This window comes from Mixophyes fleayi, chromosome 3, assembly GCF_038048845.1.
Source record: "Mixophyes fleayi isolate aMixFle1 chromosome 3, aMixFle1.hap1, whole genome shotgun sequence".
In the NCBI taxonomy this organism is placed as follows: Eukaryota; Metazoa; Chordata; class Amphibia; order Anura; family Limnodynastidae; genus Mixophyes; species Mixophyes fleayi.
The window spans coordinates 212705740-212720309 of NC_134404.1; the positions used below are offsets into that span (position 1 = coordinate 212705740).

The 14570-nt window shown below is 45.6% G+C and overlaps 1 protein-coding gene across 1 annotated transcript in view; it reads left to right on the forward strand.

Annotated features, from left to right (window-relative positions):
• ENPP3 (ectonucleotide pyrophosphatase/phosphodiesterase 3) overlaps nt 1–14570 on the forward strand; it is a 170062-nt gene that overhangs the window by 61322 nt on the left and 94170 nt on the right. The window contains exon 6 of the mRNA XM_075203086.1: nt 13836–13933. Coding sequence (XP_075059187.1) covers nt 13836–13933 — 98 coding nt within the window. The remainder of the gene's footprint in view (nt 1–13835; nt 13934–14570) is intronic.

A 14570-nucleotide genomic window follows, 5' to 3' on the forward strand; every position in this document is an offset into this window, starting at 1 on the left:
ATTCCAGGGTCTGGAGGTCTGGAGCGGAAACCGGTGATGCACGGAGTCAGTTGTGTGCGTAGCAGAAGATGAATCCAGAGGAGTAGAAACACAGCCGGGTCGGTACACAGGTGGTCATCAGGTATATGTTGCCAGAGGGAAATCCAGAGAGTTGTCAAGAACACAGCCGAGTCGGTACACGGGATGGTCAGTCCAATTCGCGGTGCCAGGGATAAAGCCAACGCAGCGGAGCGGGGAACAGGTAAGATCATGACAACACCGGGAGGAGGCTTTTGATGTAGCTGGCGCTGAGGAGGAACTTGACGAGGAGGATGCTGATGTGGTTATTAGGGGGGATAAAGTTGATGTTCATGGGATGAAAAAGCCCATCGTCATGCCTGGTCAGGAGACCAAGAAATGCACCTCTTCGGTCTGGAGTTATTTTTATCCCAATCCGGACAACAAATGTATGGCCATATGTAGCTTATGTAAAGCTCAAATAAGCAGGGGTAAGGATCTTGGCCACCTTGGGACATCCTCCCTTATACGTCACCTGAATAACCTTCATAGTTCAGTGATTAGTTCAGGAACTGGGGCTAGGACCGTCATCAGTCCAGGGACACCTAAATCCCTTGGTCCTGTTGGATACACACCACCAACACCCTCCTTGTCAACTTCCTCCACGATCTCCATCAGATTTAGTCCTGTAGGCCATGTCACCAGACAGACTGAGTCCTCTTCAATCCGGGATTCATCCGAGGAATCCTGCAGCGGTACGCCTACTACTGCCGCTGCTACTGTTGCTGCTGGTAGTCGGTCATCTTCCCAGAGGGGAAGTCGTAAAAACGCTACGTCTTTCACCAAACAGTTGACCGTCCAACAGTTGTTTGCCATGAGCACAAAGTACAACAGTAGTCACCCTATTGCAAAGCGGATAACTGCGGCTGTAACTGCTATGTTGGTGTTAGACGTGCGTCCGGTGTCCGCCATCAGTGGAGTGGGATTTAGACGGTTGATGGAGGTATAGTGTCCCCGGTACCAAATCCCGTCGAGATTCCACTTCACTAGGCAGGCGATACCAAAGATGTACAGAGAAGTACGAACAAGTGTCCTCAGTGCTCTGAAAAATGCGGTTGTACCCACTGTCCACTTAACCACGGACATGTGGACAAGTGGTTCAGGGCAAACAAAGGACTATATGACTGTGACAGCCCACTGGGTAGATGCATCGCCTTCCGCAGCAACAGCAGCAGCTGCATCAGTAGCAGCATCTCCACAATGTCTGCTCGTGCCAAGGCAGGCAACATTGTGTATCACAGGTTTTATTAAGAGGCACAACGCTGACAACCTCTTAGAGAAACTGAGGGAAATAATCTAACAGTGGCTTACCCCACTTAGACTCTCATGGGGATTTGTGGTGTCAGACAATGCCAGAAACATTGTGCGGGCATTAAATATGGGCAATTTCCAGCACGTCCCATGTTTTTCCCACACCGTTAATTTGGTGGTGCAGCATTACCTGAAGAGTGACAGGGGGTGTGCAGAAGATGCTTGCGGTGGCCCGCAAAATTGCTGGACACTTTTGGCATTCTGCCAGTGCCTACCACAGACTCGAGCAACATCAAAAAAGTCTGAACCTGCCCTGCCATCACCTCAAACAAGAGGTTGTGACATGCTGGAACTCCACCCTCTATATGCTGCAGAGGATGGAGGAGCAGCAAAAGGCCATTCAAGCCTACACAGCCACCTACGACATAGGAAAAGGAGTGGGGATGCGCCTGAGTCAAGCGCACTGGAGACTGATTTTCGTGTTTTGCAAGGTTCTGCAGCCGTTTGAACTTGCCACACGAGAAGTCAGTTCCGACACTGCCAGCTTGAGTCAGGTGATTCCCCTGATCAGGCTGTTGCAGAAGCAGCTGGAGAAAGTGAGGGAGGAGCTGGTAAACCATTGCGATTCAACAAAGCATGTAGCTCTTGTGGATGAAGCCCTTCGTACTGTCACGGGCACTAGGAGTCTTTACCCAGGGATCACCAGATGGTAGGCTTACCAGAGCAATGTAGATGGTAATAGAGTACTCTGGTAGCTGGGTGATCACGGAACATGAAATGATGGCCGGTGAGATGCTCAGGAAAGTCTATGACTAGCAACACTGGTAATAATGAGGTAATAATACACAAGGAACTGTATGGACAAGGACACGTGAAGGTAGTCAGTGGTCTGCGATAGCAAGTTGTACCACTGCTATAGTGAGTAGGAATGTCCAACAGAAACAAGGAGGTGATGAGAGTCAGCGGTCTGCGGGTAGCAAGTTGCACCGCTGTCTGAGTGAAGGAATGGAATCCAAGTGGAGGTATCCAGGTAGTCAGAGGTCTGCGGTAGCAAGTTGTACCACTGCTATGTGAGAGGATGATGGAACAGGTGATACCGGAAACAGGGATCAGTGGTCTGACATCAGCAAGTTGTACCACTGAATATATATGTGAGGAGGTGCACAGGGGAAGACTGCAACACAGGATATACACAGGCACCTTATACACGATCCACAGTAATATGCACAATATAGATATATATATGGATATAAATGACTGAGCAGGTCTGCAATCTAGAAAGTCTCTTGAAGTAGTCCAGCACAATGATAACACAGTCAATGATGGCAATAGACTCAGCGGATAGCAAACTCCAGAGAGAACCAAACACAGTCCAGCAAGATATGCAATACACAGCACAGTCAATGAGAAGTATGCATACCGTGGTTCAGCAGTAGCAGTCAGATGGGATTGCAGCGGTACCTGAGCGGCTAGAGGCCGACTGGATAGAAAAGTCCCTGGACAGGTGAGGCAGAGGTCTAGCAGGTGCAGCGCACAGGTGAGTAGACCAACAGGGACACGAATCCACAGGAGTCAGCAACACGAGGGACTGGACTCATAAGGGACCCAGGCGAATGGAGATGATCCAGCAGAGGGTAGTAGATGAGATACAAAACCAATGCTGACAGGAGGGTAGAGACCAGTGGAACACGTGAAGGCGTGGAGAGTGGATCAGCAGGAGATGGACGATAGCGCTGACCACAGCAGCAGGGCTCAGCGGCACACGGAGGTAACCAGTAGCAACCACAGGAACCAACAGCGATGGGAAACAGGAGTGCAGCGCAGGGCAGGAGCTGTTGATCATGAAGTGTAGCAGATGGTCATGAAAGCGGCAGTCTCGAGGAAGCCACAGCAAAGATGAGATGAGACTGTAGTGCACGGAGGCAGCGGATAGTAATCAGCTGGCAGTCACGATGTTGAACACAGGCGAGTTGCAAGCAGGAGACTGTAGTGCACAGAGGCAGCGGATAGGAATCAGCAAACAGACTTGATGAGAAGCAGGTGAGTGAAGTAAAAGCTGGAGTGCACGGAGGCAGCGGATAGCAATGAGCAAACAGTCACATTGATATACAATAACGTTGAAGTGGTTTAGAAGACTGTAGTGCACGGAGGCAGCGGATAGGAATCAGCAAACAGTCCTGATGATACAGTTGATGGTAGAAGTGGTTTAGAAGACTGTAGTGCACGGAGGCAGCGGATAGGAATCAGCAAACAGTCCTGATGATACAGTTGATGGTAGAAGTGGTTTAGAAGACTGTAGTGCACGGAGGCAGCGGATAGGAATCAGCAAACAGTCCTGATGATACAGTTGATGGTAGAAGTGGTATGGAAACCACAGGAATAGAAGTGGTTTGGAAACCACAGGAATCAGCAGCGCTGAATACACGAGGAATACAGGAACACCTTCAGAGACTCATGAGGAATGAGACTCCAAGATCAGGCCACGTGGTGTTGACCACAGGTGCTTAATATAGGGAGGTTGCCTGATCTGCCAATTGAGTTAAAGGGGTATACACTGAAGTATAGAAAAGGGGCTGCGCATGCGCAGACCCTCAGCATGGTGGACGACCACGGTTCCTAAATGTCCGGGAAGAGGCACTCACGGTCCGGTGAGTGACAGTACCCCCCCTTTTAAAGGTGGGCACAGAACGCCTGGAACCGGGCTTGTCCGGATTTTTGGAGTAAAACTTCTTCAAAAGGGCAGGAGCATTAAGATCTTCAGCTTTGATCCAAGAGCGCTCCTCAGGACCAAAGCCCTTCCAATGAACGAGGAAGTGGAGGACTCCTCGCGAAATTTTTGCATCTAGTACCTCGGTAATCTCAAAATCCTCCTCCTGATGAACTTGAACTGGCTGCGGAGCTGAGGGAGGAGTTGAAAAACGGTTGATAATAAGAGGTTTGAGCAAAGATACATGGAAGGCATTAGAAATCCGAAGACTCTTAGGAAGAAGGAGTTTCACACATACTGGATTGATAACTTGAATGATCCTATATGGACCAATAAAACGAGGGGCGAATTTCATGGATGGAACCTTCAAACGAATATTTTTTGTGGATAACCAGACACGATCTCCAATTTTTAGTGGTGGAATAGCCCGCCTCTTTTTATCTGCAAACGACTTATATTTGTTAGATGTCTTCTTTAAACAGGTTTTGACCTGAGACCAGATATTTTTGAAGGTCTGACAAACAGTCACCACAGCAGGAACTTGGGTGGGAGGGAGGGCAGGAAATTCCGGAAAAGACGGATGGTGACCGTGAACCACCAGCACTTGACTTTTTGAAGATGACTCCTGAGATCCATCTTCAACGTCCGATGACGTCACGAACGCCCGATGAGGAGGAAGGCGTTCAGACTGAACCTTATCACACAGATCCGTAGATGAAGAATCCTGTGGAGGAGGACCTGGTGGAATAGACGAATGCTGTCTTTTGAATGAAACCATTTGAGAGAGACAACGATGATGACATTCAGCTCCCCAAGATGTAACTTGAGAAGTGCGCCAGTCAATCTGGGGAGAATGACATTGAAGCCATGGAAGGCCTAAGACAATCGGACTTGTCGTAACAGGAAGAATTAAAAACGAAATCTCTTCATGGTGTAGCCCACCAATCTGAAGCGTTACTGGAGACGTACTCTGGGTGATGAGACCATTGATGAGACGTGATCCATCCATAGCAGTCACAGTAATCGGTGTTTTCAAAGTAATCACTGGTAGGGACCATTGATTCACTAGGGATTTAGAAATGAAATTTCCTGCTGCTCCAGAATCAATCAATGCCTGTGACTCAAAGGATTTGGTAGCAAAGGAAATCGTAACATCAAAAGCGCAGGCTTTTAATTTCGTAGAAGATGGAGAGGACTCCAGGAACCCTAACCTTATCTCCCCAGTATTGGTTAGAGCCCGGCATCTCCTGGGACAAGAATTGAGCATATGCGTAGAATCGGCACAATAGATACAAAGTCTATTCTTTATTCTTCGGTCCCTCTCCTCTAAAGTTAATTTGGAGCGACCTATCTCCATGGGTATCACCGGAGATGAAGCTGGGTGAAATTGAGGATTTGAGAGAGGAGGTGTTTTAACCGAAGTTGTTTTCTCAGGTTCTCTTTCACGAAACCTCAGGTCTACCCGATGGCAAAGAGAGATCAAATCTTCTAAAGAGGAGGGTAGTTCTTGTGAAGTCAGTGCGTTTTTAATTTTATCGGAAAGCCCCTGCCAGAAGGCGGCAACTAGTGCTTCAGTGTTCCACTGAAGTTCAGAGGCTAAGATCCTAAATCGAATGACGTACTGAGCCACAGTGCGAGATCCTTGGCGAAGACGGAGAATGCTGGATGCAGCGGAAATGACACGACCTGGTTCATCGAATACACTTCGGAACGTGGAAATAAACTCGGCACTATCCTGTAACAATGGATCGTTTCTTTCCCACAGAGGGGAAGCCCATGCGAGAGCTTGTCCAGAAAACAATGAAATAAGATAGGCCACTCTGGAACGATGGGTAGAAAAATTTTGAGGTTGGAGCTCAAAATGAACTGAGCATTGAGTAAGAAAACCCCTACAAGTTTTGGGGTCTCCATCGTATTTTGACGGAGCAGGCAGGTGAAGCGTGGAAGCTGTAAACACCTGGGATGGCACTGGGGAAACGGAGGAAGGCACAGGAGCATCAACAGTAGTTGTGGCATCTTGTACAGACGGTCTTTGGGAGGCTAAGGCCTGGTAACACCGCAGTAAATGCCGTTGGCGAACTTCCTGTTGCTCAATACGAGTAACCAGATGCCGCAGCATCTCTTTGGCTGTAGGTTCCGTATCTGGGTCTGTCATGGCCTGATCTTACTGTCACGGGCACTAGGAGTCTTTACCCAGGGATCACCAGATGGTAGGCTTACCAGAGCAATGTAGATGGTAATAGAGTACTCTGGTAGCTGGGTGATCACGGAACATGAAATGATGGCCGGTGAGATGCTCAGGAAAGTCTATGACTAGCAACACTGGTAATAATGAGGTAATAATACACAAGGAACTGTATGGACAAGGACACGTGAAGGTAGTCAGTGGTCTGCGATAGCAAGTTGTACCACTGCTATAGTGAGTAGGAATGTCCAACAGAAACAAGGAGGTGATGAGAGTCAGCGGTCTGCGGGTAGCAAGTTGCACCGCTGTCTGAGTGAAGGAATGGAATCCAAGTGGAGGTATCCAGGTAGTCAGAGGTCTGCGGTAGCAAGTTGTACCACTGCTATGTGAGAGGATGATGGAACAGGTGATACCGGAAACAGGGATCAGTGGTCTGACATCAGCAAGTTGTACCACTGAATATATATGTGAGGAGGTGCACAGGGGAAGACTGCAACACAGGATATACACAGGCACCTTATACACGATCCACAGTAATATGCACAATATAGATATATATATGGATATAAATGACTGAGCAGGTCTGCAATCTAGAAAGTCTCTTGAAGTAGTCCAGCACAATGATAACACAGTCAATGATGGCAATAGACTCAGCGGATAGCAAACTCCAGAGAGAACCAAACACAGTCCAGCAAGATATGCAATACACAGCACAGTCAATGAGAAGTATGCATACCGTGGTTCAGCAGTAGCAGTCAGATGGGATTGCAGCGGTACCTGAGCGGCTAGAGGCCGACTGGATAGAAAAGTCCCTGGACAGGTGAGGCAGAGGTCTAGCAGGTGCAGCGCACAGGTGAGTAGACCAACAGGGACACGAATCCACAGGAGTCAGCAACACGAGGGACTGGACTCATAAGGGACCCAGGCGAATGGAGATGATCCAGCAGAGGGTAGTAGATGAGATACAAAACCAATGCTGACAGGAGGGTAGAGACCAGTGGAACACGTGAAGGCGTGGAGAGTGGATCAGCAGGAGATGGACGATAGCGCTGACCACAGCAGCAGGGCTCAGCGGCACACGGAGGTAACCAGTAGCAACCACAGGAACCAACAGCGATGGGAAACAGGAGTGCAGCGCAGGGCAGGAGCTGTTGATCATGAAGTGTAGCAGATGGTCATGAAAGCGGCAGTCTCGAGGAAGCCACAGCAAAGATGAGATGAGACTGTAGTGCACGGAGGCAGCGGATAGTAATCAGCTGGCAGTCACGATGTTGAACACAGGCGAGTTGCAAGCAGGAGACTGTAGTGCACAGAGGCAGCGGATAGGAATCAGCAAACAGACTTGATGAGAAGCAGGTGAGTGAAGTAAAAGCTGGAGTGCACGGAGGCAGCGGATAGCAATGAGCAAACAGTCACATTGATATACAATAACGTTGAAGTGGTTTAGAAGACTGTAGTGCACGGAGGCAGCGGATAGGAATCAGCAAACAGTCCTGATGATACAGTTGATGGTAGAAGTGGTTTAGAAGACTGTAGTGCAAGGAGGCAGCGGATAGGAATCAGCAAACAGTCCTGATGATACAGTTGATGGTAGAAGTGGTTTAGAAGACTGTAGTGCACGGAGGCAGCGGATAGGAATCAGCAAACAGTCCTGATGATACAGTTGATAGTAGAAGTGGTATGGAAACCACAGGAATAGAAGTGGTTTGGAAACCACAGGAATCAGCAGCGCTGAATACACGAGGAATACAGGAACACCTTCAGAGACTCATGAGGAATGAGACTCCAAGATCAGGCCACGTGGTGTTGACCACAGGTGCTTAATATAGGGAGGTTGCCTGATCTGCCAATTGAGTTAAAGGGGTATACACTGAAGTATAGAAAAGGGCTGCGCATGCGCAGACCCTCAGCATGGTGGACGACCACGGTTCCTAAATGTCCGGGAAGAGGCACTCACGGTCCGGTGAGTGACACGTACGCTTTGCCAGGATCCAAGGGTGGTTACTCTTTTAAAGTCAGAGGAATACATTCTGGCCACCGTGCTCGATCCTTGGTTTAAAGCGTATGTTGTGTCTCTGTTTCCGGCGGACACAAGTCTACAGCGGTGCAAAGACCTGCTGGTCAGGAGATTGTCCTCTGAAGAGGACCGTGACATGCCAACAGCTCCTCCTTCATTTTCTTCAACACCTGTGGCTGCGAGGAAAAAGCTCAGTTTTCCTAAAAGACCCGCTGGCACAGATGCTGAGAACATCTGGTCTGGACTGAAGGACCTGCCAACCATTGCAGGCATGTCTACTGCAGCTGCATTGGATGCTGTCACAATTGAAAAAATGGTGGAGGATTACTTTGCTGACACCATCCAAGTAGACATGTCAGACAGTCCATATTCTTACTGGCAGGAAAAAAGCCAGTTTGGAAGCCCCTGTACAAACTGGCTCTATTTTACCTGAGTTATCCTTCCTCCAGTGTGTACTCGGAAAGAGGTTTTAGTGCAGCGGGGAACCTGGTCAGTGAGCGGCGAAGGAGGTTGCTTCCGCAAAACGTAGAAAAAATTATGTTCATAAAAATGAATTATCAATTCCTCAATTAAGTACAGCACTGGCCTCCAGATACTACAGAGGGACCTTTGGTTGTGGAGTCCAGCAGGGACGAATTAATAATGTGTGAGGATGAGGAAGTATACACTGAAGGGGGCCAGGAATCAGAGGATGAGGACGACATCTTGCCTCAGTAGAGCCAGTTTAGTTTGTACAGGGAGAGATGAATACCTTTTTTTGTGTGGGGGCCCAAACAAACCAATCATTTCTGCCACAGTTTGGTAGGCCCTTTAGCTGAAATGATTGGTTTGTTAAAGTGCGCATGTCCTATTTCAACAACATCACGGTGGGTGGGAGGGCACAAGGACAATTCCATCTTGCAACTCTTTTTTTGCCATTATGTGCTCTTTGGGGCCTAGTTCTATCTCCATCAGAGATATTCCTGCAGGCCATGTCACCGGCACAGCTATGTTGGTGTTAGACATGCGTCCGGTGTCCGCCATCTGTGCAGTGGAATTTAGACTAGTTGAAGGAGGTATTGTGGCCCCGGTACCAAATTGGGTACCGGGGCCACTCCACTACGCAGTCCAGATAGCTGTGAATCAGATATTAAACTACGTTCACTGTTGCTGCCAAATCCAAAAATAATGAAAATGCCCTGTCATCATCGAAAACAAGAGGTATTGACGCGCTAGAACTACACCCTCTATATGCTGCAGAGGATGTAGGAGCAGCCATCTGTGCAGTGGAATTCAGACCAGTTGGAGGAGGTATTGTGGCCCCGGTACCAAATTGGATACCGGGGCCACTCCACTACGCAGTCCAGATAGCTGCGTATCAGATATTAAACTACGTTCACTGTTGCTGCCAAATCTAAAAATAATGAAAATGCCCTGTCATCATCGAAAATAAGAGGTAGTGACGCGCTAGAACTACACCATCTATATGCTGCAGAGGATGGAGGAGCAGAAAAAGGCCATTCAAGCCTACACAGCCACCTACGATGGGCCACATGTTTGTGCCGCCCATTTGCTTAGACATCCAGCTACCTCGGTGCAACGTTTTGGACTAAAAACAATATTGTGAGGTGTGAGGTGTTCTGAATAGACTGGAAATTAGTGGAAATGATTGTTATTGAATGCTATTGAGGTTAATAATAGCGTAGGAGTGAAATAAAACCAAAAACTGGATTTTAGCACTTTTTATGCTTTTTTAAAAATAAATCAGAACCCAAAACCCTAAATCAGAACCAAAATCTTTCGTCAGGTGTTTTGGCAAAGCAAATCAGAACCCAAAACCTCAAGCTAATCAGAACCCAAAACACAAAACACTAAAAGTGGCCGGTGCACACCCCTAACTTAAATGTAAGCTCAACTTGCTTATTTGTGCCTAGTACTAGATATGTTTTTGCTATTCATGTTATAAATTAATGGAGGCTATAAGCAATCTCAGAGAGTTGTGTCTGCTACAACTTTGCCTCTTCTGTCATATTTATCATTCTTTCTGTACATAGTTGTGCCCCAATGACATTATACTAGGGATGTGCACCGGCGACTTTTGGTGTCTCGTGTTTTGTGTTTTGGATTCGTATTTTCTCGATATTTTGGGTTCGGATTTGTTTCGCAAAACACCTGCCGAAAGGTTTTGGTTCGCATTTAAGGTTTTGGATTCGGATTTTTTTTGAAAAAAGCATAAAAAGTTCAAAAATCAAGTTTTTAGGCTTATTTTCACTCCTACGCTATTATTAACCTCAATAGCATTCAATACCAATCATTTCCACTAATTTACAGTGTATTCTGAACACCTCACAATATTGTTATTAGTCCAAAACGTTGCAACGAGGTATATTTCTGGACTGCGTAGTGGAGTGGTCCCCACAAAATAATAAGAAAACCATCAACTGGTCTTAATCGCACCAAAAAATGTACCTGGACTGCGTAGAGGAGTGGTCACCACAATAAAATTTAAAAACCCTGAACTTGTATGATTCGCACCAATAAATGTATCTGGACTGCATAGAGGACTGGTCACCACAATATAATAAGAAAACCATCAACTGGTCTGAATCGCACCAAAAAATGTACCTGGACTGCGTAGTGGAGTGGTCACCACAATATAATTTAAAAACCCTGAACTTGTATGATTCGCATCAATAAATGTATCTGGACTGCGTAGAGGAGTGGTCACCACAATATAATTTAAAAACCCTCAAATGATCTGAATCCCACCAAAAATTGTACCTGGACTGCGTAGACTGCGTACAATATAATTAAAAAACCCTCCACGGGTCTGAATTCCAAAAAAAAAGTTTCTTGACTGCGTAGTGGGGTGGCCCCAGTACACAACTTTTTACCGGGGCCACAATATAATTAAAAAACCCTCCACGGGTCTGAATTCTACCAAAAAAGTTTATGGACTGCATAGTGTAGTGTTCCCCACAATATTATTTAAAAATTTTGCAGCAACAGTCAACGTTGTTTAATATCTGATACACACCTATCTGGACTGCATAGTGGAGTGGCCCCGGTACTAAATTTGGTACCGGGGCCACAATACGTCCTCCAACTTCCAAGTGTAGTGTTTATAACATATAAACACTACAGTAGTTCTAGCACGTCAATACCTCTTGTTTTAAATTATGACAGGGCATTTTACTTTTGGTTTAATTTTTTGAATTTATTGACATTTTGTTTTACTTTTTGAACATGGCAAACGACTGTTGAATGGTCACATAATGCCAAAAAAAGAGTTGCAAGATGGAATTGTCCTTGGGCCCTCCCACCCAAAAATAGGACATGCACACTTTAACAAACCAATCATTTTAGCGACAGGGCCTACCAAATAACTGTGGCTGAAATGATTGGTTTGTTTGGGCCCCCACACCAAAAAAACAATTCATCTCTCCCTGTACAAACTAAACAGGCTCTACTGAGGAAAGATGTCGTCCTCATCCTCAACCTCTGATTCCTCTCCCCCTACAGTGTGTACTTCCTCCTCCTCACACATTATCAATTCGTCCCCGCTGGACTCCACAACCACAGGTCCCTCTGTACTATCTGGAGGGCAGTGCTGTACTTCATTGAGGAATTGATTATTCATTTTTATAAACATCATTTTTTCAACGTTGTGAGGAAGCAACCTCCTTCGCCGCTCACTGACCAGGTTCCCCGCTGCACTAAAAACTCTTTCGGAGTACACACTGGAGGGGGGACAACTCAGGTAAAATAGAGCCAGTTTGTACAGGGGCTTCCAAACTGCCTTTTTTTCCTGCCAGTAACTATATGGACTGTCTGACATGTCTATTTGGATGGTGTCAGCAAAATAATCCTCCACCATTTTTTCAATTGTGACAGCATCCAATTCAGCAACTGTAGACATGTCTGCAATGGTTGGCAGGTCCTTCAGTCCGGACCAGATGTTATCAGCATCCCCGCCAGCGGGTCTTTTAGGAAAACTGAGCTTTTTCCTCGTAGCTTTATCCTCCAAATTTTTGTTTTCCATTATATGTAGCACAAGAGAGTGTACCCCTAAGCCACACACACTCGGCAAAGCCTTTAAAAATTATATGCGGCACAGGAGAGTACCACTGGACTTATACTGCAGAATCAGTGAACTTTGTAATATTGCAGTACCACTGGACTTATACTGCAGAATCAGTGAACTTTGTAATATTGCAGTACCAATGGACTTATACTGCAGGATTGTTTTTGGATATTTTTTTTAAAAATTTTTTTTTTTATAATTTTTTTTTTTTTTATAACTTTTTTTTAAATTTTTTATAACTTGGGAATAATGGGGAAATAACAATGCCCTTAGAAGGACAGAGCACAGGACACAGCACCACTGGACTGAAAAGGACACAGCACAGGACCCAGCAGCACCACTGAACTCAGAAAGACAGAGCACAGGACACAGCACCACTGGACTGAACAGGACACAGCACAGGACCCAGCAGCACCACTGAACTCAGAAGGACAGAGCACAGGACACAGCACCACTGGACTGAGCACAGCACAGCACAGCACAGCACAGCACAGGATATAGCAGGGCAGAGGACCACCTAACACAACCTCCGTCTACCCTGATCAATGCCTGAGTGAAGATGGCGGCGGCCAGCGGGGAATTTATAGAATCCGAGTATCGCGAGATCCGACAACGGGATTATGACTCGGAGCCTCGCTTTCAGTTTTGCAATTGGTGGGAATACCCGGATCTGTCTCGGATCCGGCTCGGATCGGCAACGTTCGGGTGGGCTCGGATTTCAGATATCCGAGCCCGCTCATCCCTACATTATACCCCACCTCAGTGATATATCCCTTGCAACCAGGCCGTGTCCCCAAACTATTGTATCGTGAGAGGATTATCATATGTCAATAAAATTGACAGGAGACATTACAGAGAAGAAAAAGACAATTCTACTGATTAATGGCACCATCCTAGAAACTAAGTAAATGTGTATGCATCATCTCAAAATTTAAGACAATTGACTGGAGTCTCAGCAGTAGCAGTACTGTACATATCTGGCTACTGACAGCATCCCAGATAAGGATATGTGTGTCATTTAAATGTCTCACATCCTGCCTTGGGATGTCCTCCTTGGTCTGATCTCCTGGCTTCTCTCGATAAATGGTGGTCCATTACCTTTAATTCACATAAAAGATTGTATAAATTTTGTGTGTGTGTGTGTATATATATATATATATATATATATATATATATATATATATATATATATATATATATATATTTTATATATATTTATATTTATAGACATATATAGTTGTCCAGGCATTGGACATGGACGGACGAACTGAACTTATATTGATAAGTTGCTTGAATCAAGATTTCTTAAATTTTTTGTTCAGCTGCATTATATAGCCCTCCCCCTTCCCTGGGGCTGCTTTGTGCAGCATTTTTTCCTAGGGGCTCTTTCGTGAATCTCACAGCCGTGGCTGAAAACTGGGACTGTGTGGCGATTTGGAGGGGGTTGTGAATGGGTGAATCAATGAGGAGCCACTTTAGATGACTGTGCAGCCTTAACTTTAAATTTCATTTGATACAAAGATAACAAATAGGTATTTTTTATGTTTATGCATAGTTTTGACCTCCCACCTGTTATCCTTTTTTCACTGGATGGATTTCGAGCAGAGTATTTACAAACATGGGGTGACTTAATGCCAAACATAAAAAAATTGAGTGAGTATTAAATATGCTTATTTCTATTGTCATTGAAAGTACAAAGTTATACCTAGCACAAGTTGGTTTGTCATTCAAAAGCTACTACATTTTTGGAAGGAATAGGATAGAAACAATAGCCATACATTTATGTTTGTTATTAACAGTAAACTGATACTAAGGATAAGAGGAAGTTTTTGTTTTCATTAATCTCCTGCATGTCAGTCTGTCCCCAGGTTTAAAATGTGTTGGACTACACCAGTCTCAGGGACCCCTTACAGTGCATGTTTTCCATATCTCTCTGCTGCAGCTTAGGTATATATGCATTACTGACTAACACATTGTAACAGATCCACAGTTGGTATAATTATTTCACTTGGCACCTGGAAAACCTGCACTGTTAGGGGTCCCTGAGGGCTGGGTTTGGGAAAAGCTGGATTACACAAAGATATGTACTCAGCAATCAGATCATCAGTGTTCTTGGCAGTACAGAATATTACAGAAAAATGTGTAAATTGATATTGTGAAAAGCAGTGAATTTTCCATTTCTGTGATTATTAAGTGCATTGCTGCATGTGACAGGGGAAATATCATGAAAGGTGGAGGAGAATAAAAGCAATTGGGAAGCCATAATCTTCAAGATAGTGAGATGATAAGG